At 44.0% G+C, this 25,971-nt stretch overlaps 1 protein-coding gene across 1 annotated transcript in view; it reads left to right on the top strand.

Moving 5' to 3' along the window:
* The window catches only part of LOC121003907 (alpha-2-macroglobulin-like), a 185,084-nt gene that overhangs the window by 78,182 nt on the left and 80,931 nt on the right, over nucleotides 1-25,971 (top strand). Inside the window, exons 18-20 of the mRNA XM_040435849.1 lie at nucleotides 6,413-6,575; nucleotides 7,939-8,164; nucleotides 10,278-10,404. Coding sequence (XP_040291783.1) covers nucleotides 6,413-6,575; nucleotides 7,939-8,164; nucleotides 10,278-10,404 — 516 coding nt within the window. The remainder of the gene's footprint in view (nucleotides 1-6,412; nucleotides 6,576-7,938; nucleotides 8,165-10,277; nucleotides 10,405-25,971) is intronic.

Below are 25,971 nucleotides of genomic sequence, written 5' to 3'. Positions count from 1 at the left end.
TTGAGAATGATCAGGATGGAATGATGTGGCATAAGGATTAAGCTGCGGTTTAGTCTCTGGATGATCAGCCCGCTTGGTGCTAGATATTACCTTATTACTGGGCTGTGATGATTTCTGGTACTCTGTGGGTTCGCCCAGTTGGTGAGCTAGAAGTGGCGTTGGTGCATGCGATTTAGCAGGAGGAGTAGGCGATGGTTGCCTTAGCACATACCTGGCAGTGCGGTCGGCTGGGTCTTCCTCTTCTCCTGGAACGAAACAGTCTGGCCCGGTACCTTGGCCTAATGCTTGCTCGAGGACCTTTAGTTTAGCTAAGGTAGCTGCTTCTTCCCTTTTTGTCTGGAGGATCTTTAGCTGGGCTTCTGTCTCAGCCTCCATTTCTGCTATCTTAGCCTCCATTTCTGCTTTCTTCTTCGTAATCTCCGCCTCCATTTCTGATTTCTTCTTCGTAATCTCCGCCTCCTTCTTAGCAAAGGAACTTCTTACGCTAGCTTCCTCTGCTTCTGCCCGGACTTCTATAAGCTTGTCATGCAAGGCTGACCTTCCGGAACGAGAGGTTTTGGAAGATGAAAGGGTATGTTTACTTGAAGTTGATCGATAGGATCTCGCCTCCTGTAAGTGTGCGATGCGGAGTTCTGCCTTGCTCTTAGCATCTTGTACTAGGGCATCCTTCTCTTTAAGGAGATTCTTTCTCTCACTCAGCTCCTCTGAGGCTTCGTCAAAATCAGAGTCGCTCAGGAAAGTGATGTACTTAGCAGAGAGTCGCTGATAGTGGACATAGGAGTTAGTTAAGTGATTCAACGTTGTGGGTAACTTTGTTGGGTCGTTGTTATATCATAAAAGAGCTGCTATATAGTGTTCAGTTCTCTGCCATAAATCGTTTAAATTGTCACTGAACTCTTCTTTGGTCGTCTCAAAGTTCTCTCTAATCTTTTGTGTTGGCTTGATAACACGTTTAGATTGTGCACTGTGCTTATGAAGCCACGTGCGTGTAAGATGGCGGACAGCTCTAAGCTCGCTGGCAGACTGTGTGTAAACATGCAAGACTGTAGATTAAGCTTCTTTTTGACTATTCTGCCACAGATGTACGTTAGAGATTATCCCCTGATTGGTTGTGAGTGATAGCCCCTGTACAAGCAATGGTAGATAGCTGAACTCACTAATATCTCCAGATATAGGAACCAGTTGCATGTGATGATCCAGTGAGGAGAATACAATGGTGAAGCTTTTATCATTTATTGATTTGCCTTGAAAACAAATGCAGGGAAATAAGGGTATGCTAGAGGATATTAGAGATCAAAAAGAATAGCTCTCACCAGCTTCAAGGTCTGCGACAAATAGGAAGTACGAAGGACCTTACAGAGGATGTGATGTCACAAAAGAGGGCGGAGAGCAATCCAATGGAAATTTACATAACACACTATAAATGGTATTATAAGAATAACCACAGGGTGGCAGCGTTACACAACATAGTAAATGATAATATAATGCAAACACAACAATTGTAGAATACAAGAATAAAGGCTGGAACAGCACACTTCTCGACCCCCACTACAAAGAGAACTTCTCATCTCTCATTCCTGTGGTGGAGAGGACGAGTAAAGCGGTGCAAAACCAGAAGGTACTTGTTGAGAGATTGCTCCAAAATTTTCCATCTGACAACGCTGGCGGCAGAGTCCGTACTTCCTTAGGCAACCGAGGAAGGGAGACAAGAGGAACACACAGCAGTTCCAACAAAGGCAGGGCAACTCTCTCCAAGGCATGGGACACTTTCATGACACCCCACCAGCAACCTCACCCTGAAGCGCGGCCTAGTGGTATAAGGGGGGAAAAGTTTTGGAAGATGGTAAAGGAATACATAGCAGACCGTGTCAGCGTCCTAAATAATCCTTCAGTGCCTTACAACTACTAGGTGTTCAAGCTAGACACGTGGCACGAACTTGCGCTCTATACCTTGGAGGTGCTGGCCTGCCCTGCCGCCAGCGTTTTGTCTGAGCGTGTATTTAGTGCTGCTGGTGGCATTATAACAGATAAGCGTATCCGAATGTTTTACAGAGTTTGCTCATCTGCAGGCACTAGCATATAATGTTTTAGAGTGTCAGCTTACCAGCAGGCACTCGCATATATTGTTTTCGAGCGTCAGCTCACCAGCAGGCACTCGCATATAATGTTTTAAAGCAGGGATGCTCAACCTGCGGCCCTCCAGCTGTTGTAAAACTACAACTCCCATCATGCCTGGGCAGCCTACAGCTATCAGCCTACAGCAGTGCATGGTGGGAGTTGTAGTTTTACAACAGCTAGAGGGCTGCAAGTTGAGCATCCCTGTTTTAGAGCATCAGCTCACCAGCAGGCACTCGCATATAATTGAGTAGCTGATATGAGACGCACAGGAGTGAGTGAAACCACAGAGGGAGGTGCTCTCAGTAATAAAGGATTCGCCCTTCCTTTAACAAATGAACAATATAAAACAATATAAAACAGAGTGCCCAGTATATTGTTTTATACTCGCATATAATGTTTTAGAGCGTAAGCTCACCAGCAGGCACTTGCATGTAATGTTTTAGAGCGTCAGCTCACCAGCAGGCCCTCGCCCCTAATGTTTTAGAGGGTCAGCTCATCAGCAGGCCCTCGCATATAATGTTTTACAGGGTCAGCTCACCAGCAGGCCCTAGCCACTAATGTTTTAGAGGGTCAGCTCAGCAGCAGGCCCTCGCATATAATGTTTAACATGGTCAACTCAACTGCAGGCCCTCACCTAAAATCTTTTACAGGGTCAGCTCACCTTCTGATGACAACAGCGAAGTCTTGCCTGTTGGTACTCTGGCACACATGGCTGACTTCATTAGCCTGCCTTTCCCGCGACCCTCACGTTATATGCATTTTAGACAACACGGATTACTGGTTGTTCACCCTTCTCGACCCCCGCTACAAAGAGAACTTCTCATCTCTCATTCCTCTAGTGAAGAGGACAAAACTGTGCTATACCAGAAGGTCCTTGTTGAAAAATTGCTCCAAAGTTGATAGGGCAGATATCCAAATGGATTGTCGCCGTCACGGGAACATGCAATCGCCTAGAAGTTATCTAGAGTCAAGAAAGCAGCAGCAGGCCCTCACCTACAAGTCCAGTCTCAGTAGCCAAGAGTCTGGTCAACACAATCCTCACCATGATGGCACACAGGGTGAACGTTATGTAGGCCGGGAGCAAGTTGGCTGCTGGCACCAGACTTGCCCTCCAATAGATCCTCGTTAACGGAAAGTGTACTCATTCCAAAAACAGGGCCGCCAAGGAGTGCTGTATTGTTATTTATTGTCACTACCTCCCCGAGTCGGGAGTGGGTAATTGCCGCGCGCCTGCTGCCTTCCTTGGATGCTTGTGCTTTAATAACTTGACCCACCCTCTCTGGGTGGTTCACAATTAGGAAAAAAAAGGGGCAAGGCAACAACAGCCAATCAGATTTCAGCCATTGACCTCCCTTGGATGTGGTATCCCTTTCTCAAGCTCCGGCATCGAACCCTCATTCCCCGTTACCCGTGATCACCATGGTAGCCGCAGAAAAGAACATCGAAAGTTGATAGGGCAGACATCCAAATGGATTGTCGCCGTCACGGGGACGTGCAATTGCCCAGAGGTTATCTAGAGTCACAAATGCGGCAGCAGGCCCTCGCCCCTAAGGTTTTAGATGGTCAGATCAGCAGGCCCTTGCTCCTAATGTTTTTGAGGGTCACCAGCAGGCTATCAATCATAATTTTTCAAGGGTGTGTATGATGCCCTCCTTTATGTGTAACAAAGGGTGTTTTGGAGTGCCTGTTCCTTGTAGTTTTTGGCAGCCCTTTCACTTAGTGCATAGGCTTTATGAGTGTAGGAGTCCCACTACCCGAACAATTGTACCACAATGTGAATGAGGCCCTCCTTTATGTGATATGCAGGCTGTTTTGGAGTACCTCTTGCTTGTAATTTTTGCAGCACTTGCACTTCATATACAATTGAATATACAGGAAAGAATGTTTCCTAACAATTTTTCATGTAAAATAGATTTTTTTTTGGGGGGGGGGGGTTTTGTGCGTATTTTTGTCAGTCTGTAAAAGTGGCGTACAACTCGGAAAACATGGTTCCCAGCAGCGACCTGGGAGTCCAAGATGCATCCAGACATCGTCTCCATGCTGTTCCCGATCCATTTCGGTGGTGTTTCTGTCACTTTCTGACCTTTTCCAATGGACCAGGCACCCTACCCTCTTCAGAGCAGGGGGTGCCTGGTTGTCTCCCATTGACTTCCATTATACTCGGGTGCCCGGCCGAGCACACAAATATAGCAATGTGTTTGGCCCGAACACCCGAATACTTTGGTGCTCGATCATCACTAGTAATAATACCAAAGCTTAGTTTGAATAAATAGTGAGCTACCAATAGGAAAGAGTGCCAACCTATACTGACATACAATGCTGCTCTGCATTTCTGGGAAACAAATATGCAAATTGGCATATGTTCTGAGTGCATCACAGACAGGCATACTGTTCTTTTCTACTTTGTTTTTGTTTTTTGTTGATAAACAGCTAATTTGAATATCTTTCCCAGATACCCAAAGGTATGCAAATTAGCTTTCCTTCTAAAAAGTTAAGAACACTAAGGCTTTCTGATGCCAGCAGAAGTAAGATATGCTAGTTTGCACATATTTTCCCAGAAATACAGAGCAGCGTTAGCTGGACTACAATACTACACATGCATACTAGGCCTAATGGGAAAGAGTACCCCCAAAACCCCACAAAGACCACTCAGCTAACTAGGGTTATTTTCCCTTTAGACACTTGTTTTGTCTTGTTTTTTTTATTTTTATTTTTTTCTTTTGGAAGAAGACTTGCACATATCATTCAGAATAGCGTAACACAGGGACACAGTATTCTTTTCTGTTTGGAAGGGGTATTGGCGTGCATGTTCTATTTCTAGTGCAATATATTCTTTTGCTCTCAAAATTTGGGTCTGGTGGCAATGTCCTAAACTGACCCGATATTGGTCGGATGTTTTTGAATAAATATCGAGTTTATGCCACATTAGTATCCCTCCTACACCAGAGATAGCCTTGTTAGATCTGGGTTTAATAGTTCTACTAGAAATATATAGGTGATTAAAAAGATATTAACCGCAGCTAGGATTTTAATAGCTAAAAACCGGAAAAGCCATAAAATTTCAGCAAAAGAAGAATTAATACAAAAGGTTAATAGTTACCATCAGATAGAAATATTTATGGATAAGGGCTCATGCACACAACCGTTGTTTTGGTCCGCATCTGAGCCTGGATGCCGACCCATTCACTTCAATGGAGCCTCAAAAGATGCGGACAGCACTCTGTGTGCTGTCCGCATCCGTTGCTCCGTTCCGTGGTTCGCAAAAAAAATATAACCTGTCCTATTCTTGTCCGTTTTATAGACAAGAATAGGCAGTTATATCAATGGCTGTCTGTGCCGTTCCGCAAATTGTGGAATGTACACGGACGCCATCCGTTTTTGCGGATCCGCAATTTGCAGACCGTGAAACACACAAAGGTCGTGTGCATGTAGCCTAAGGGCTCATGCACACAACCGTATGCCCTCCGAGACATACGGTCCGTGAGCGGGCCATATGTCCCAGAGCGGCATACATCGTGCGCACGGGAGCGCACAGCATCATAGGTTACTATGATACTGTGCACATCCGGCCGCCCGCAGAACTATTGTCCTGCACTCATATGATAATATGAGTGCAGGACAGTAGTCCCGCAGGCAGCCCGATGCGCACAGTAATATAGTAACCTTTGCTACTGTGCGCTCCCGTGTGCACGATGTATGACACTACGGGACATATGGCCCGCTCTTGGAGGGCATACGGTCGTGTGCATGAGCCCTAAGAATGAGGTCTTTCCCGTGAAAAATCTACTATTTAAATGGTCATGTTGGCTAGAAATGGTTTGTGTGGAATATAGAGTAGATATGGAAATGGACAACCCCCCCCCCCCCCCCCATAGAAGTGCTCTTTCTACCATTTCTCCATTTCCTACTTCCTCCTACTCCATTTCTCATTTTCTACTCCTTTTCCTTTTTTCTCTTCTGTTTTCCTTTATGCTTTTTCTTCTTTTTCCTTTCTATTTTGGAGTTCTCACATTGTGACCATATCATGACTTATAGGGATGTATTATGCAACGATAATGACTTGTGATTGTAATGCCCAGTATTACTGTATAATAAATAGTATGTATTGTTATGATTTTCATTAAATAAATAATTTAAAAAAATTGGGTCTCTTATCATCTGATCTTTCTGGAACAAACTCTTAACCAATTCACTTATATCTAATCTGGTCCATAGGTTTTATTTTTACAGGATCCATAGTGAATATGGATTCATTCATTTTTCTAAATTGCTCATTGTCAATCATTTTTTTCCTTAGGCTTTGAATGGAATATGCTGAATGCAAAGGTTATGGAGGAGGAGCAGGAGGAGGATTTTGTCCTGTTTGAGACATCAGGCATAATTCCTGTCAAAAAGCAGAAGTCAGTGATAAGACATTATTTCCCTGAAACATGGATTTGGAAACTGGAAGCTGTTGGGTAATGCACCTTCATCCGATTATTTGGCTACTGCAGGGGAGGAAATAAAGACATTCCTCTGTTTTTTAACCCTAACCAAATATTTGGGGAAAATTGGCTTTTTGTTGCAACTACAAGGAATTGACAGACTGTGACAGACTTTCTAATAATTGCTTGTAACTCTATATCTGTGCAAACGCTTGAGAGGAAGACTGTTAGAGGTGGTTGATGTTGTTGCTATGTCAAATAATTTTGTGACTGGCTAGCACCCACATATAACTTGTTAAAGGGGTACAGTAGTGCACTGCACATTATAACCCCATACTCCATGCCCCAGACGCTGATCTCCTTCTGTTCCCAACGTGAAAACTGTGCATTGTCATGCAGCCACCACTAGAAGGAGTTCACTGCAAAATAAATTTTACAGCTTCCTTAATAACTGTATAAATTCCTATGCACTGAGCACCCCCTAGTGGTGGCTTCAGACAAATAGTTTTACAAATACACTATGGGCCAGATTTATCATTAGCTCAAGTCAAAATAATGGAGTGAAAATGTCGCACATTTTTGCGCAATCACTAAAACTGCACAAAAATGTGCAACTTTTATTGGCTCTGCGCTATGCTCGCCAGTTGTCTGAAAGTGGGCGTGTTTTCTTATGTAAATTAATCTCTAGACAGATTTACTATTGCGACAATTTAAAAAAGTCGCAAAAAATTGTGCAATTTCACTCCAGTGAGGACCATGTTTATCTTATGCGACTTTTTAATAGAACATGCAACTTTTTATTAAAGACGTGAGACTTTTGTAAAGCCGCATACTGAAAGATAAACTGCTACCTTCAAACCACATTTATCACAGTATTAAAGGACCATTAATAAATCTGACTTAGCCAAAAGTGACTTTGGACATATGTAAAAGTGGAGTAAGATGTAAGTGTAATGTATGGAGCTGAATGGGGGATATTGATCCATGTATTTATGCCCGTTGTATGGTACAAATACATTGAGAAAAATGGTGTTCAGAATGAGCTCCATATTTATGAATAACATGCTTCACTTTTTTCTGACATGGAAGTCAGGTAAAATGGGTGAGATAGAGAGTGACTTTATATTGCAATTATTTATTTGTTTATGTATTTGTGTTTGTTTTGTAATTGTCCGAAACTTTGCAATCTCTATGAAAAACTCTGGGAGTGTTTCCTTCATCATATTACAAAACTTGGTGCAGAAGGGGGGGGGGGGGGGGGGAGTCCACATTAAGCTCTACTATGGAGCCCTATTATTTCTGTTTATGTCCCTGAGAATAATTCATACATTTTAGCACTTTACTTATTTCTACAAGAATAATTTCCTGTTATTTCTTTCCAATCTGCTTGGATTAGGGACTCTGGGATTGGCATTCTCCATGACACCGCTCCTGACACCATCACAGACTGGCATGGTGGGGCTTTTTGTACGGGTCCTGGAGGTTTTGGGATTGCTTCGCCTGTACCTTTTCGAGTTTTCCAACCTTTCTTTGTGGACATCACTTTGCCATATTCAGTGATCAGAGGAGAAACTTTCACTCTTAAATCCACAGTTTTTAACTATTTGAAACAGTGTATAAAGGTAAAAACTAACATGTTCTGTCATATAATAATAAACAGCAGGTTTAATGTTTATAAATGCTGCTGGAAGGGACATTGACATTAATGTGGCTAGGATGAGAGGCAGGTGGAGTAGACAGATGCCTAGGGCTCCATTGGGGAGCACATTTTTGGCATTAAAGGGGTTATCCAACTCCTATAATGACCCCCCTAATGCCTGGGCTCCTCATATGAGTTATACTTACCCAGCTCCCCAGCACCCGCATTGCTCCTTATCGCCGCACGGCCGTCGCTGCATCTCCCCGTCACGCAGATCAAAACATCCTGCAATGAGGGGAGCAGCCAATAGCAGGCCGCGACGAGAACGAACCTCCCTAGCGTCACCCGCGATGCTAAGAAGGTTTATACCTGTCGCGTCCTGCTATAGGCTGATCCCCCTTCGCCGGATGTTTTGATCTGCACGACGGAGAGATACAGCGGCAGCCGTGCGGAAATCAGAAGCAATGCGGGTGCCAGGAGTGGGGTAACCCCTTACATTTCTAACAAATAGTGATGTCATGGTACAGTGATAACAAATACAATGGTGTCATATATAGGGAAAATGCAGTAATGTTTCAATATGGTTATATAAACATAGTGATGTCACAGTACAGAGAAAATACACAGTGATGTCACAGTACAGGGATAACAAACAGTGATGTCACAGTACAGGGATAATAAACACAGTGATGTCACAGTACAGGGATAATAAACACAGTGATGTCACAGTACAGGGATAATAAATACAGTGATGTCACAGCACATGGATAATAAACACAGTGATGTCACAGTACAGAGAAAATACACAGTGATGTCACAGTACAGGGATAACAAACAGTGATGTCACAGTACAGGGATAATAAACACAGTGATGTCACAGTACAGGGATAATAAACACAGTGATGTCACAGTACAGGGATAAAAAAATACAGTGATGTCACAGCACATGGATAATAAACACAGTGATGTCACAGTACAGGTATAATAAACACAGTGATGTCACAGTACAGGGATAATAAACACAGTGATGTCACAGTACAGGGATAATACACACAGTGATGTCACAGTACAGGGATAATAAACACAGTGATGTCACAGTACAGGGATAATAAACACAGTGATGTCACAGTACAGGGATAATAAAGACAGTGATGTCACAGTACAGGGATAATAAAGACAGTGATGTCACAGTACAGGGATAATAAACACAGTGATGTCACAGTACAGGGATAATAAACACAATGATGTCACAGTACAGGGATAATAAACACAGTGATGTCACAGTTCAGGGATAATAAACACAGTGATGTCACAGTACAGGGATAATACACACAGTGATGTCACAGTACAGGGATAATAAAGACAGTGATGTCACAGTACAGGGATAATAAACAGAGTGATGACACAGTACATGGATAATAAAGACAGTGATGTCACAGTACAGGGATAATAAACACAGTGATGTCACAGTACAGGGATAATAAACACAGTGATGTCACAGTACAGAGATAATAAACACAGTGATGTCACAGTACAGGGATAATAAACACAGTGATGTGTCACAGTACAGGGATAATAAAGACAGTGATGTCACAGTACAGGGATAATAAACACAGTGATGTCACAGTACAGGGATAATAAACAGAGTGATGACACAGTACATGGATAATAAACACAGTGATGTCACAGTACAGGGATAATAAACACAATGATGTCACAGTACAGGGATAATAAACACAGTGATGTCACAGTACAGGAATAACAAACAGTGATGTCACAGTACAGGGATAATAAACACAGTGATGTCACAGTACAGGGATAATAAACACAGTAATGTCACAGTACAGGGATAATACACACAGTGATGTCACAGTACAGGGATAATAAACACAGTGATGTCACAGTACAGGAATAACAAACAGTGATGTGTCACACTGCAGAATAATAAACACACAGTGATGTCACGGTACAGGGATAATGTATGTGTTATTAATTATATATATACCTCTCAAATTCTAAACTCCATAAAAAGTAGCATAATAAACTGTTTGTAGTCTAATTCAATTTATTTTCAGAGTATGTTTTCTTATTGACAGGTTAGGACTACACTTATACCATCTGCAGAGTTGGAAGAGAGGCCATGTGATGACTGCCAATATAGCAGCTGCCTCTGTGTAGATGAAAGCAAAACCTTCTACTGGAACCTTAAAGCCTCCAAACTGGGTAATGTCCTAAATTGCAGATGATTTTCTCATGGTCAGGTTTTCTGATGCAGTTTTGAAAGCCAAAACCAGGAGAGAATTCAAAAAAGAGAAGTTGTGTTCGTCCTTTATACTTTCTCTACTTTTATGATCCACTCCTGATTTTGGCTTCCAAACCTGCATCAGGAAACCTGACCATATGGTTGTACCCTAAAGACTGCTGCGATTACTTTAAAAAAATAAAATAAAATTGCAAGTTGCAGAACAAATTGCAAATTCCTTAGCATCCGATATCCGTGACAAATCTATAGTACCAAAGAGGCAGACCATGCCACTGCAATCAGGCCTTGCCGAAACACTCCTAGGCACTGAAGTCTGTTGATTTGATTCTAGGGGCATGTTCACATGGCAAAATATGCAGGAATATCGCCACTTGTCCTTAATCCCCATTCAATGAATCCATTGTGACCCACCATGGTTTGCAAGCACTCTCCATGTTGAAACCACCAAGAAGGGACATGTTGAAAATCTGCGTACAAATAATTATCAGCGGCCGTATGAACAGCCCCAAAGATTCCCATTGACAATACATAGTAAAATAGTGACATAGTTTAAATGACCGAAAAAAAGACATCTGTCCATCCAGTTCGGCCTGTTATCCTGCAAGTTGATCAAGAGAGAGGCAAAAAAAAAACTGTGAGGTAGAAGCCAATTTTCCAAACTTAAGGGGGGGGGATTCCTTTCCGACTCCGGTCAGGCAATCAGAATAACTCCCTGGATCAACGACCCCTCTCTAGTAGCTATAGCCTGTAATATTATTACACTCCAGAAATACATCCAGGCCCCTCTTGAATTCCTTTATTGTACTCACCATCACCACCTCCTCAGGCAGAGAGTTCCATAGTCTCACTGCTCTTACCGTAAAGAATCCTTTTCTATGTTTGTGTACAAACCTTCTTTCCTCCAAACGCAGAGGATGTCCCCTCGTCACAGTCACAGTCCTGGGGATAAATAGATGATTGGAGAGATCTCTGTACTGACCCCTGATATATTTATACATAGTAATTAGATCTCCCCTCAGTCGTCTTTTTTCAAAAGTGAATAACCCTAATGTTGATAATCTTTCAGTGTACTGTAGTTGTCCTATTTCAGTTATTACTTTAGTTGCCCTCCTCTGAACCCTCTCCAGCTCTGCTATGTCTGCCTTGTTCACAGGAGCCCAGAACTGTACACAGTACTCCATGTGTGGTCTGACTAGTGAATTGTAAAGTGGTAGGACTATGTTCTTATCACGGGCATCTATGCCCCTTTTGATGCAACCCATTATCTTATTGGCCTTGGCAGCAGCTGCCTGACACTGGTTTTACTGCTTAGTTTGCTGTTTGTTAAAATTCCTAGATCCTTTTCCATGTCAGTGTTACCCATTGCTTTACCATTTAGTGTGTACGGGTTACTTGCATTATTCCTTCCTATGTGCATAACCTTACATTTGTCAGTGTTAAACCTCATCTGCCACTTATCTGCCCAAGCCTCCAATCTATTCAGATCCCTCTGTAGCTGTATATTGTCCTCTTCAGTGTTAATTACTTTACACAGTTTAGTGTCATCTGCAAAAATTGATATTTTACTGTGCAAGCCTTCTACAAGATCATTAACATAAATATATTGAAGAGAATAGGGTCCAATACTGACCCCTGAGGTACTCCACTAGTGACAGTGACCCAATCTGAGTGTGTACCGTTAATAACCACCCTCTGTTTTCTATCACTGAGCCAGTTACTTACCCAGATACAGACGTTTTCTCCCAGTCCGAGCATTCTCATTTTATATACTAACCTTTTATGTGGTACAGTGTCAAATGCTTTGGAGAAGTCCAGATATACGACATCCATTGATTCGCTGCTGTCAAGTCTAGAACTTACCTCCTCATAGAAACGGATTAAATTAGTTTGACACGACCGATCCCTCATGAAGCCATGCTGATATCATGTTATTTGCTTATTTTTATTGAGATCCTCCAAGATAGCATCTCTTAGAAAACATTCATACAGTTTACACACAACAGATGTTAAACTTACCGGCCTATAGTTTCCGGGGTCTGTTTTTGCACCCTTTTTGAATATTGGCACCACATTTGCTATGCGCCAATCCTGTGGAACACTCCCTGTCAGTATACATAGTAACATAGTAACATAGTACATAAGGCCGAAAAAAGTCATTTGTCCATCCAGTTCGGCCTGTCATCCTGCAAGTTGATCCAGAGGAAGGCAAAAAAAACCTGTGAGGTAGAAGCCAATTTTTCTCACTTTAGGGGAATAAAAAATTCCTTCCCGACTCCAATCAGGCAATCAGAATAACTCCCTGGATCAATGACCCCTCTCTACTAGCTATAGCCTGTAATATTATTACACTCCAGAAATACATCCAGGCCCCTCTTGAATTCCTTTATTGTACTCACCATCACCACCTCCTCAGGCAGAGAGTTCCATAGTCTCCCTGCTCTTACCGTAAAGAATCCTCTTCTATGTTTGTGTACAAACCTTCTTTCCTCCAAACGCAGAGGATGTCCCCTCGTCACAGTCACAGTCCTGGGGATAAATAGATGATGGGATAGATCTCTGTACTGCCCCCTGATATATTTATACATAGTAATTCGATCTCCCCTTAGTCGTCTTTTTTCTAACGTGAATAACCCTAATTTTGATAATCTTTCAGGGTACTGTAGTTGCCCCATTCCAGTTATTACTTTAGTTGCCCTCCTCTGGACCCTCTCCAGCTCTGCTATGTCTGCCTTGTTCACAGGAGCCCAGAACTGTACACAGTACTCCATGTGAGGTCTGACCAGTGATTTGTAAAGTAATAGGAATATGTATAGAGTCTGTAAATATCAGAAATAAGGGTCTGGCTATGACATTACTTAATTCTCTTAGGATACGGTGGTGTATGCTATCTGGCCCTGGCGATTTGTCTATTTTAATCTGTTTAAGTCACTGTTGTACTTCTTCCTGGGTCAGACAGGACACTTTTAATGGGAAATTTACTTTTACATTCTGCATTTTATCTGACAGTTTATTTTCCTCAGTGAATACAGTAGAGAAAAAATATTTAATAGCTTTGCTTTCTCCTCGTCGCTCTCTGCAACTCCCCCCTCATTGCTCTGTAGAGGGCCGACACCTTCAGATTTATACTTTTTACCATTTAGATAATTGAAGAACATTTTAGGGTTAGTTTTGCTCTCTTTGGCAATTAACTCTTGGTCTCTGGTTTGGCTGCTTTTATTTGTTTTTTACATATTCTATTTTTTTCCTTATAGTTTTTCAGTGCTTCCTCACTACCCTCCTGTTTTAGTGATTTAAATGCTTTATTTTTGTCATTTATTGCCTTCTTTACAGTTCTTTTTATCCACATTGGTTTCTTCTTGTTCCTTAACCTTTTATTCCTATAAGGTATGTACCTCTCACAATTAGATTTTAGGATGCTTTTAAAAATATCCCATTTTGTGGCTGTATTTTTATTTTTGAGGACTTTGTCCCAGTTTTTTAGGCTTATGGCCTCTCTTAGTTGGCTAAAGTTTGCTTTTTTGAAGTTTGGTATTTTTGTTCCTCCCTGTAGAAACGCTTGTTTGAAGGATAATTGGAAGGTTATTACTTTATGGTCACTATTTCCCAGGTGCCCCTCATCCTGCACATCTGTTGTTCTGTCAGGTCTATTGGTTAATACTAAGTCCAGTATGGCCGTCACTCTAGTCGGGTCCTGAACCAGTTAGGAAAGGTAATTGTCTTTGGTTATTGCCAAGAACCTGTTTCATTTATGAGATGTACAGCATTCAGTTTCCCTGTCTATATCTGGGTAGTTGAAGTCCCCCATAATAACCACCTCACTATAATTTGCCGCCTTGTCTATCTCGTTTAGAAGTAGATTTTCTGTGGACTCTGGTATATTAGGTGGTTTATAATAAACTCCTATTAGTATTTTATTATTGTTTTTGCCTCCATGTATTTCTACCCACAGTGACTCCACATGTTCATGTCCCTCACTTATATCTTCTCGGACTGTGGGCTTTAGACAGGACTTTACATAAAGGCAGACCCTTCCCCCTCTCCGGTTTTGAAGATCCTTTCTAAACAGACTGTAACCTTGTACATTAACTGCCCAGTCATAGCTATCATCCAGCTATGTCTCAGTTAATCCCACTATGTCATAGTCCTCCTCACACATCACTAATTCCAGTTCACTAGTTTTATTAGTCAGGCTTCTGGCATTAGTATACATACAATTAAGAGGTTTAAGTATATTTTTTACCCTACACCTTTCCTTCTGAACTGTTCTAGTCCCTCCTTCCATTACTCCCCCAGTCCCACTACCTTGCCCCGGTCTCTATCTGCACTATCTTCCCATCCTATAATGTAATTACCCTCCCCCCCAGTCCCTAGTTTAAACACTCCTCCAACCTTCTAGCCATCTTTCCCCCCAACACAGCTGCCCCTTTCCCATTGAGGTGCAGCCCATCCCTACGATAGAGCCTGTAGCTGACAGAGAAGTCGGCCCAGTTCTCCAGGAACCCAAACCCTTCGTTCCTACACCAGTTCTTGAGCCACTTGTTAACCTCCCTAATCTCCCGCTGCCTTTCTTGTGTGGCTCGTGGTACCGGTAGTATTTCGGAAAACACTACCTTTGAGGTCCTTGCCCTAAGCTTTTGACCTAAATTCCTAAAATCATTTTTAAGGACTCTCCACCTTCATCTAACTTTGTCCTTGGTTCCAATATGGACCATGACCGCTGGATCTTCTCCAGCCCCTCCCAGTAATCTGTCAACCCGATCCGCGATGTGTCGAACTCTAGCGCCAGGAAGACAACACACTGTTCGGCGATCACGATCTTTGTGACAGATTTCCCTTTCTGTACCCCTAATAATAGAGTCTCCAACTACCAGCACCTGTCTGCCCTGCTCTCCTGGTCCCCTGCTTACTGGAGCTGACATTCTCCTGACTGGCAGAGGAAGTGTCCAGCTGCAGCAGTGCTGTCCCTGAACCGACATCCCCCTCATCTGCCAACCGTGCAAACTTGTTGGGGTGTGAAAGATCAGGGCTAGCCTCCCTTGCACTCTTCCCTCTACCCCGCTTTCTAACTGTTACCCAGCTAGCTACCTCACTTTCCTCAGCCTCCTCGCTTTCACCCTCCCCCTCAACTACTTTATAGAGAGCTTGCTTAGTGAGCAGCAAACTCTTTTCCAAATTATTAACGCCTCTCAGTGTTGCAACTCGCCCGTTTAGATTCTCAATTTGTGATTCCAAACGGGTAATTTGGTCACATTTTGAACAATGATATACACCCTCAAACGGCTTTTCCAGAACTGCATACATCAGACAAGATGTGCACTGGACTGCACTGTCAATTATGGAACACATACTAATAGGGATTGCACAATCAAAGCGAAAAATACAATATAATGCAGTAATAAGAGACTGATTTACTGCAGTCCCCCACTGAAGTCCCTGAATCTAAAGTCGCACACTTATACAAACACACACTTAAATCAAACATGCGACGCGCAAACTCTCGTTATATTCCTGCTTATACCAGCCTGTTTTGTTTCCTCTGGACTCAAAGGACTGGGCTGCCCTCAAGGCTGGCTTTTTACCTTCTCCTAATTAGACAGCCACACCCTAATTACACACCCTGTTTTGTTTCCTCTGGACTCAAAGGCGCAGATAATTTAACTGTCTGCAGGGGACACCGTCTACGGAAAAACTGCACTGGATGTCACTGATATTTTAGGGATGCGCACACTTTAAACAGGAGATGTGGTGCGGATAATTTAGGCTACTTTTACACTTGCGTTTGGGGTTCCGCTTGTGAGATCCGTTTGAGGGCTCTCACAAGCGGCCTCGAACGGATCCGTTCATCCCCAATGCATTCTGAATGGATAAGGTTCAGAATGCATCAGTTTGGCTCCGTTCCGCTTCCATTCCGCTCTGGAGGCGGACACCAAAACGCAGCTTGCAGAGTTTTGGTGTCCGCCTGACCGTGCGGCACCTGAGGGGTTAATTGTGCGGATCTCAGCCCCCTAATCGGGTGCTGCCAGGCAGGGCCAGATCCCCCTCCCTCCCCAGTATTAAAGCATTGGTGGCCAGTGCGGCCCCCCCTCCCTCCCTCCCCAGTATTAAAGGCATTGCCCCCCCCCCCAACCTTTACACCCCCTGCTCCCCCTAAGGCCAAAGTTTCCTCTTCCACATAAGAAGACACCAGAAATAACAGAACATGAGCCAGTTATGTACCGCTTGGGGGCACATATCACCGCTGCGGCCAGTCCTTGGCTACATCGGTACATGCGATCCCTGTCCATGCCGGAAGTTTACAAGCAGGGACATGAGCAAGACAAATATAGCAATGGATAGAAGGAGCCAAAACTTTGCCGTGAGGGGCAGAAAAGTGTGCTTCCCTCCACAAGTCCGACAGGGAGTAGAGCCAAAAACTGCGCTGTCTGTGGCTGGCTGGCGCTCCTCCTACTGGTAAGTGACAGGTCTGTGCGGCGCATCGCACAGACCTGTCACATACCAGTAGGAGGAGCGCCGGCCGGCCACAGACAGCGCAGGTAAGTATAAGCTAAGTAACCATGGCAGCCAGGACTACAGTAGCGTCCTGGCTGCCATGGTAACCGATCGGAGCCCCAGCGATTAAACTGGGACTCTGATCGGAAATGCCGCTCCACTGCCACCATTGATGGGGGGAGGGGGGTTGTTAGCCTGTGGCCACTGCCACCAATGCTTTTAATACTGGGGAGAGAGGGAGGGGGGGCCGCACTGGCCACCAATGTCTCTAATAATGGGGAGGGAGGGGGGGCCGCATTGGCCACCAATGCCTTTTAATACTGGGGAGGGAGGGAGGGGGGCCGCACTGGCCACCAATGCTTTAATACTGGAGAGGGAGGGGGATCTGGCCCCTGCTGCCTGGCAGCACCCGATCAGGGGGCTGATATTTGCACAATTAACCCCTCAGGTGCGGCACCTGAGGGGTTAATTGTGCTGATCACAGCCCCCTGTAAGAGATCGGGTGCTGCCAGGCAGCAGGGGGCAGTTATGTACACAGTTCTTAGTATATTCTAACTTGAAGCGTCCCCATCACCATGGGAATGCCTCTGTGTTAGAATATACTGTCGGATCTGAGTTTTCACGATGCCGCTGTTATGCAGACGGATCCGTTCTGAACGGATGCAAGCATTTGCATTATAGGTGCGGATCCGTCTGTGCAGATACCAGACGGATCCGCACCTAACGCAGGTGTGAAAGTAGCCTTAACTGTCCGCAGCGGTCACTGTCTACGGAAAAAGTGTACTGGATGTCACTAATATTTTAGGGATGTGCAAACTTTACACAGGAGATGTGGCGCGGATAATTTAACTGTCCGCAGTGGACTATTACATGGTATTTAGCGCAGGATGTGCTAAAAATTTACAGTCGTGGCCAAAAGTTTTGAGAATTAGATAAATATTGGAAATTGGAAAAGTTGCTGCTTAAGTTTTTATAATAGCAATTTGCATATACTCCAGAATGTTATGAAGAGTGATCAGATGAATTGCATAGTACTTCTTTGCCATGAAAATTAACTTAATCCCCAAAAAAACTTTCCACTGTATTTCATTGCTGTCATTAAAGGACCTGCTGAGATCATTTCAGTAATCGTCTTATTAACTCAGGTGAGAATGTTGACGAGCACAAGGCTGGAGATCATTATGTCAGGCTGATTGGGTTAAAATGGCAGACTTGACATGTTAAAAGGAGGGTGATGCTTGAAATCATTGTTCTTCCATTGTTAACCATGGTGACCTGCAAAGAAACGCGTGCAGCCATCATTGCGTTGCATAAAAATGGCTTCACAGGCAAGGATATTGTGGCTACTAAGATTGCACTAAGATTTATAGGATCATCAAGAACTTCAAGGAAAGAGGTTCAATTCTTGTTAAGAAGGCTTCAGGGCGTCCAAGAAAGTCCAGCAAGCGCCAGGATTGTCTCCTAAAGAGGATTCAGCTGCGGGATCGGAGTGCCACCAGTGCAGAGCTTGCTCAGGAATGGCAGCAGGCAGGTGTGAGCGCATCTGCACGCACAGTGAGGCGAAGACTTTTGGAAGATGGCCTGGTGTCAAGAAGGGCAGCAAAGAAGCCACTTCTCTCCAAAAAAACATCAGGGACAGATTGATCTTCTGCAGAAAGTATGGTGAATGGACTGCTGAGGACTGGGGAAAAGTCATATTCTCCGATGAAGCCTCTTTCCGATTGTTTGGGGCATCTGGAAAAAGGCTTGTCCGGAGAATAAAAGGTGAGCGCTACCATCAGTCCTGTGTCATGCCAACAGTAAAGCATCCTGAGACCATTCATGTGTGGGGTTGCTTCTCATCCAAGGGAGTGGGCTCACTCACAATTTTGCCCAAAAACACAGCCATGAATAAAGAATGGTACCAAAACACCCTCCAACAGCAACTTCTTCCACCAATCCAACAACAGTTTGGTGAAGAACAATGCATTTTCCAGCACGATGGAGCACCGTGCCATAAGGCAAAAGTGATAACTAAGTGGCTCGGGGACCAAAACGTTGACATTTTGGGTCTATGGCCTGGAAACTCCCCAGATCTTAATCCCATTGAGAACTTGTGGTCAATCCTCAAGAGGCGGGTGGACAAACAAAAACCCACTAATTCTGACAAACTCCAAGAAGTGATTATGAAAGAATGGGTTGCTATCAGTCAGGAATTGGCCCAGAAGTTGATTGAGAGCATGCCCAGTCGAATTGCAGAGGTCCTGAAAAAGAAGGGCCAACACTGCAAATACTGACTCTTTGCATAAATATCATGTAATTGTCGATAAAAGCCTTTGAAACGTATGAAGTGCGTGTAATTATATTTCACTACATCACAGAAACAACTGAAACAAAGATCTAAAAGCAGTTTAGCAGCAAACTTTGTGAAAACTAATATTTGTGTCATTCTCAAAACTTTTGGCCACGACTGTATATTGCTTTTGTCACACACAATAGTCCTTAAAAGGACTTTTGGGTCTCAGAAAAGTTTTTTGTACAAAAATCTTCCAATTACACTCCCTACACTGTCTGTCCTTTGCTATGCACAGCTCTCCCTAACACTGAGCAATTTAGCATAGGTTGTGCTACAAAAATATATTGCTACTGTCACACTGTGTGCACTTATAATATTTGATTACACTCCCTACACTATCTGTCCCTTCCTATCCTCAGCTCTCCCTGACTTAGAATGAGCCGAACACGCGTCATCAGGTTCTGTATAGCACCCAATGACGGCCAGCCAATCACTGTAATGCCAGTAGCCAACATGACTACTGGCATTACAGTGAGGGCAGTACTTACCTTCATGTTTATTGGCTGCTTAGCCAATAGTACCGCCATGTGCCGAGCATAGCGATGCTCGAGCTGAACTGGTATTCGGCCGAACATGCTCTCTCAACACTATTAGTTAGTTAGTTAGTTAGTTAGTTAGCTTATATATATATAATACAGATAGTTAATGGGAGATAGTCAGTGCAGGTTAGATCGTGATATACTGTAGCTGAATCTGCTGTCCATACATACAGTACAGACCAAAAGTTTGGACACACCTTCTCATTCAAAGAGTTTTCTTTATTTTCATGACTATGAAAATTATAGATTCACACTAAAGGCATCAAAACTATGAATTAATACATGTGGAATTATATACGTAACAAACAAGTGTGAAACAACTGAAAATATGTCATATTCTAGGTTCTTCAAAGTAGCCACCTTTTGCTTTGATTACTGCTTTGCACACTCTTGGCATTCTCTTGATGAGCTTCAAGAGGTAGTCCCCTGAAATGGTTTTCACTTCACAGGTGTGCCCTGTCAGGTTTAATAAGTGGGATTTCTTGCTTTATAAATGTGGTTGGGACCATCAGTTGCGTTGAGGAGAAGTCAGGTGGATACACAGCTGATAGTCCTACCGAATAGACTGTTAGAATTTGTTTTATGGCAAGAAAAAAGCAGCTAAGTAAAGAAAAACGAGTGGCCATCATTACTTTAAGAAATGAAGGTCAGTCAGTCAGCCGAAAAATTGGGAAAACTTTGAAAGTAAGGGCTATTTGACCATGAAGGAGAGTGATGGGGTGCTGCGCCAGATGACCTGGCCTCCACAGTCACCGGACCTGAACCCAATTGAGATGGTTTGGGGTGAGCTGGACCGCAGAGTGAAGGCAAAAGGGTCAACAAGTGCTAAGCATCTCTGGGAACTCCTTCAAGACTGTTGGAAGACCATTTCAGGGGACTACCTCTTGAAGCTCATCAAGAGAATGCCAAGAGTGTGCAAAGCAGTAATCAAAGCAAAAGGTGGCTACTTTGAAGAACCTAGAATATGACATATTTTCAGTTGTTTCACACTTGTTTGTTATGTATATAATTCCACATGTGTTAATTCATAGTTTTGATGCCTTCATAGTCATGAAAATAAAGAAAACTCTTTGAATGAGAAGGTGTGTCCAAACTTTTGGTCTGTACTGTACATGCTACATACATAGTGCTGTGATGTCACAAGTTCACAACAATACTTAGTGCATCAATCACTAATAAGTAGTCAGACCTGTTAAAATGTGAAGTTGCATGTATTGCGCCAAAATATTCACATCATTAGTGCCGATTTTGCAAATATATTGGAGCACTCTATCTGCATATAAAGCTATTGTAATGTTCTGCCGTGCCAACCATTTTCTCCAGTCTCAGGAAACTTCTAGCAGCTTGAAAAATGTAGCTATAGGGAGCCACGCCTGTATTTTGTGTGCATTACGCGAATATTACATTGCCGATTTTTCCTGATCAAGAAAATAATCTCGAATTTGTGAATTCGCGAATATATGATGAATATTTTACCACCTTGGGCAGAGTTCTCTTAAAACAACCACACTAGTGAGTATACTGGATCCTCACCATTCTTTGATGTCTATAGTCAACACCCCCGTACTCCTCTTCCTGTTCCTGTATTTTCCGGGGTTCCTGCTACTGACTCTTCCTTCAGAGATTTCTTGAAGATTTGGAGTGACACCAAGGCCTGCATCGACAAAGCGGTGATCCGCATGAAGACAAAAGTGGACCAGAATAGAAGGAAACCACCTTAGTTCTCCTCTGGGGAAAAGACATGGCTTTCCTCCAAAAACATCCGCTTAAGAGTCCCCAGTTTTAAGTTTGCTCCGAGATTCCTTGGACCCTTTGAGGTCTTGAAGAAAATCAACATGGTGACATACAAGTTACGTCTGTCTCTCTCGCTACGCATTACCAATGCCTTCCAGGTGTCGTTGCTTAAACCAGTGGTCCTTAACCGCTTCTCTAAGGGTCCTTCTAGAACTATTCCAGTGGCTGAGAATGCTGACGAGGTCTTTAAAATCAAGGACATCCTGGACGTCAAGAAGCGGGGCAGGAGGACCTATTATCTTGTGGACTGGAAGGGATTTGTTCCAGAGGAGAGGTCCTGGGAGCAGCAACATTCAGGCTCCGGATCTCATCAAGCGTTTTCTGTCTCACCGTGGACTTAAGAAGAGGGGGCGTAAGGGGGGGGGGGTACTGTAACAGCGTCCTTGGTGCAACGCTGTCCTCCTGCTCACCGCCACGGTTCCGGGCGCCGTGCTCACCTGTGATCATTATCTGTGCTTCCCTGTCTCTGCTGCTGCTCTGGGGATTCCGCTCCGCAGCTTCCAGTCTGCCTGAACACTGATTGTGCTCGACTGCTGTACGCATCACTCCTTGGGTGGGGCTGTGTTGTGTCAGGTGATTCTATTGACCTACCCTGGCTCTCCTGGAGGTATTTAAGTGGCTCAGCCCTCTACTCAAGCGCCCCAGAGTCAAGGTCCTATCCTGTGCAATTGAGCTTGTTACAACTTGTGTTCCTGACTACGTGCCTCGTTCCTGGACTACGCTTTTCGTCTTATCCCTGCCTGCTTGCATCGCTCCTCCTGTTGCCGACCCAGATTGTCTGACTTTGTTCCTGTGCCGCCTCCCTGATCCATTGCTTTCTCGACTACGTCTCTGCCTCACCCTTCAGTTCCTGTCTTTGTCGCTCCTGGTAACAACCATGCCTGTCTAACCACGCCTGTACTGTCGGTACCTTTGCAGGTATCTCCTGGTTCGTCTGGACCAGCTGCTACTGACTCTGGGACCGCCCTGGATTGGTATCTGGCAACTACCCTAACGGCAAAGTCTATCCTCACCATCATAGGCTCTAGAAAAAAACAGGTACCTGCTTAGTCACGCCCCTCCAGGGTACAGCCAGTCTGTTACACAGTGGGTTCACATCCGCTGCCCGTTTCAAAAGATCTTAACAAACAGCTTATTGCTTTAAATGCAATTAGGTATAATGTAGGAAGTAGAGTGTTTAATATTTCACCATAAATATGGGGACATGGTAACTAAAACCAATCACATTAAAATATGCATTGCTCTCAGAAGATCTGTAAATTATTAATAAATTACTAAACTAATAAATTTAAATAATGAAATTTGAAAAGAAAATTGTTTTCATTTTCAACTATCTCAGAATCTTAATTGGGCCTCCTGAGAGCAGCTCCACCTTGTAAATTCCTGCTGCTGCAAACACAGGGATCCATGCAGCATTGACTATGAACTCAGCAAAGATGGTTTAAAATGGTCAGAACTGATGTTGGTCTGCTTCTTCATGCATTCATACAGTTAAAGCTTACCTAACCTCTCAACAAACTCTGCATTAATCAATAGTATAGTGCCTATACATGAGAAATAACATGATTTCTGGCAACTATATGACATATATGTGTCATTTTTAGCAGTTTTCCTGAATATCCAGTTTGCAGTTCTTCCAGAGGTGGGAACTGTACGACAAAAATAGTTTGAGGTAGAGACAGCACCACTTACTAATTTACTTTTAGTAGATCCAATCTGTGGCGGTGCCTACAGTGTTGAACCCTAGCCCGTCGAGTTCCAAGAGATTAGGAGATGGAGAGAAGACCGTAGCACTCAATGTCTTCACAATAAGCAGAGTTTTATTCACCAACCGTGCTCCGGATGGAGTATCTGTGTTGGTTAAATCCATGTTTACACAGTTGTGTGGTCTCCCCCACATAAAGTAGGCCACACGGGCATTGTAAGACATAAATGACAAAGTCAGAAGAGCAGGTGTAGAAATCTTTGATGGCATACCATCTACCCGTTCTTGGGTGAGAGAAGGTGTTTGTAACGGTCGCGTACACACACACACAGGGGGAGGGAAGTGACCACTGCGCTCCACCCTTACCCCTGGCCCTGCCTACTTGCCTCCCGAGTCCTAATGACAGGGGACAACTGGACGGCAATCCCTAACTTGGAATAAGTGCAGGGATGACAGACAAACAACAGGACGTGAACGGACCGAGTCAATACCAGGAAAGCTGCAAAGTACAAATGGAGCAAGCAGAGAATTGTCAGGAGAAGCCGGGGTCATAAATACCAGGAGAGCAGAGAAGTACAAGAGGAGTCCTAAGAGAGTAGTCAGGTGGGAGCCGAGGTCACAATACCAGGACGGATGCGCAGTACAGGAGGAGCAGGCAAAAGGATGGTCAGGGAACAGGATCAGGTAAGTATTCAGCAGTCCAACAAATAGCCAGGAACCTACAAATTAACAGGAAACCTGTAGCCAGCAGGCTGCCTGTATTTATAGTGGGGAGTGAGGGTCATGTGACGTGGCCAGCGTCACATGACCGACAGACCAACCAGTCGAGCACTGAGTGATCAGCTCGGCGCTCAAGGCAGACTAGGAGCAGGGAGCCACCCAGCTAGTAAAGCCGCCCTGGGAATGAGGTCAAACACAGAACCTCATTCCAAAAGCTAAGCAACAGGTCTGCGGGCAATGGGGGACCGAGTGCACCTTCGGAACCCCGTGACAGTACCCCCCCTTTTACGAGGGGCCACCGGACCCAAGACTTCAGGCGATGGCTTTTCAGGGTGTTCTAAATGAAATTTACGAACAAGTCTAGGAGCATGAACCTCCCTGGCAGGTACCCAAGATCTCTCTTCAGGTCCATACCCCTTCCAGTGAATCAGGTACTGCAAGGAATTACGCACCTTCCTGACATCCACTATTTTAGACACCACATACTCTACAGCATCATTAACAAAAACCGGCGGAGGCGAGGCTTTTGATGGTACTACCAGTTCAAAATATTTTTTAAGCAGAGATTTATGGAACACATTATGAATGTGGAATGACTCAGGCAGCTCCAACCTAAAAGATACCGGGTTAATCACTTCCGTGATCTTATATGGTCCAATAAAACGAGGGGCAAATTTTTTAGAAGTTACCTTGAGAGATAGATTCTTGGAGGACAACCATACTTTATCCCCAACCTGAAAGTTTACCCCCCTTGAACGTCTCCTATCAGCCTTGAGTTTTTGAGAACATTGAGCCTTTTCTAGGTTCGATTGAACCCGGGCCCAAACTGTGCACAGTTCGGAGGAGAGTTTATCCGCTTCAGGGTTAGAGGAGGAGACGGACGACCCAGAATGAAAACGGGGATGAAAACCATGGTTACAAAAGAAAGGGGAGACCCCAGCAGAAGAATTGACATGGTTATTCAAAGCAAATTCAGACAACGGAAGGAATTTGACCCATAATTGCTGGTCATCAGCAACATACAACCTCAAGAATTGTTCCACAGACTGATTAAGGCATTCAGTCTGCCCATTACTCTCAGGATGGTAGGAGGAAGAAAAAGACAATGAAATTTTACATCTTTGACAGAAGGCCCTCCAGAATTTGGACACAAACTGCACACCCCTGTCAGAAACAATATTTTCCGGGATGCCATGTAAACGAACAATCTCTCTCACAAAAATAGACGCCAGGGTTTTAGCATTCGGAAGTTTAGACAGGGGAATGAAATGAACCATCTTGCTAAACCTATCGACCACTACCCAAACCACAGTCTTACCCTCCGCCAGCGGTAGGTTAGTTATAAAGTCCATCGAGATATGGGACCAGGGTCTACTGGGAATGGGTAGGGGTCGTAGGTTACCAGCAGGGCGAGTCCTAGGTGTCTTGGACCTGGCACAAACCTCACAGGCTGACACGTAGGACTTGACATCCCTAGTTAGAGTGGGCCACCAATAAGATCTAGAAACCAGATCCTTAGTGCCCTCAACACCCGGATGTCCACAAAAGGCAGAATCGTGACACTCACCCAACAGCTGGAGACGAAATTGTACGGGAACAAGCAACTTATCTGTTGGGGTGGATACCGGTGCCAGATGTTGTTCAGACCTAATGCGAGCCGAGATATCCTGGGTAGTGATGTCGCGAACATAAAATTTTCAGTTCGCGAACAGCGAACGCGAACTTCCGCAAATGTTCGCGAACTGGCGAACCGGGCGAACCGCCATAGACTTCAATAGACAGGCGAATTTTAAAACCCACAGGGACTCTTTCTGGCCACAATAGTGATGAGAAAGTTGTTTCAAGGGGTCTAACACCTGGACTGTGGCATGCCGGAGGGGGATCTATGGCAAAACTCCCATGGAAAATTACGTAGTGGACGCAGAGTCGGGTTTTAATCCATAAA

The sequence above is a fragment of the Bufo bufo genome, chromosome 6 (assembly GCF_905171765.1).
Source record: "Bufo bufo chromosome 6, aBufBuf1.1, whole genome shotgun sequence".
Lineage (NCBI taxonomy): Eukaryota > Metazoa > Chordata > Amphibia > Anura > Bufonidae > Bufo > Bufo bufo.
This window is presented reverse-complemented; position numbering and strand designations above follow the sequence as displayed.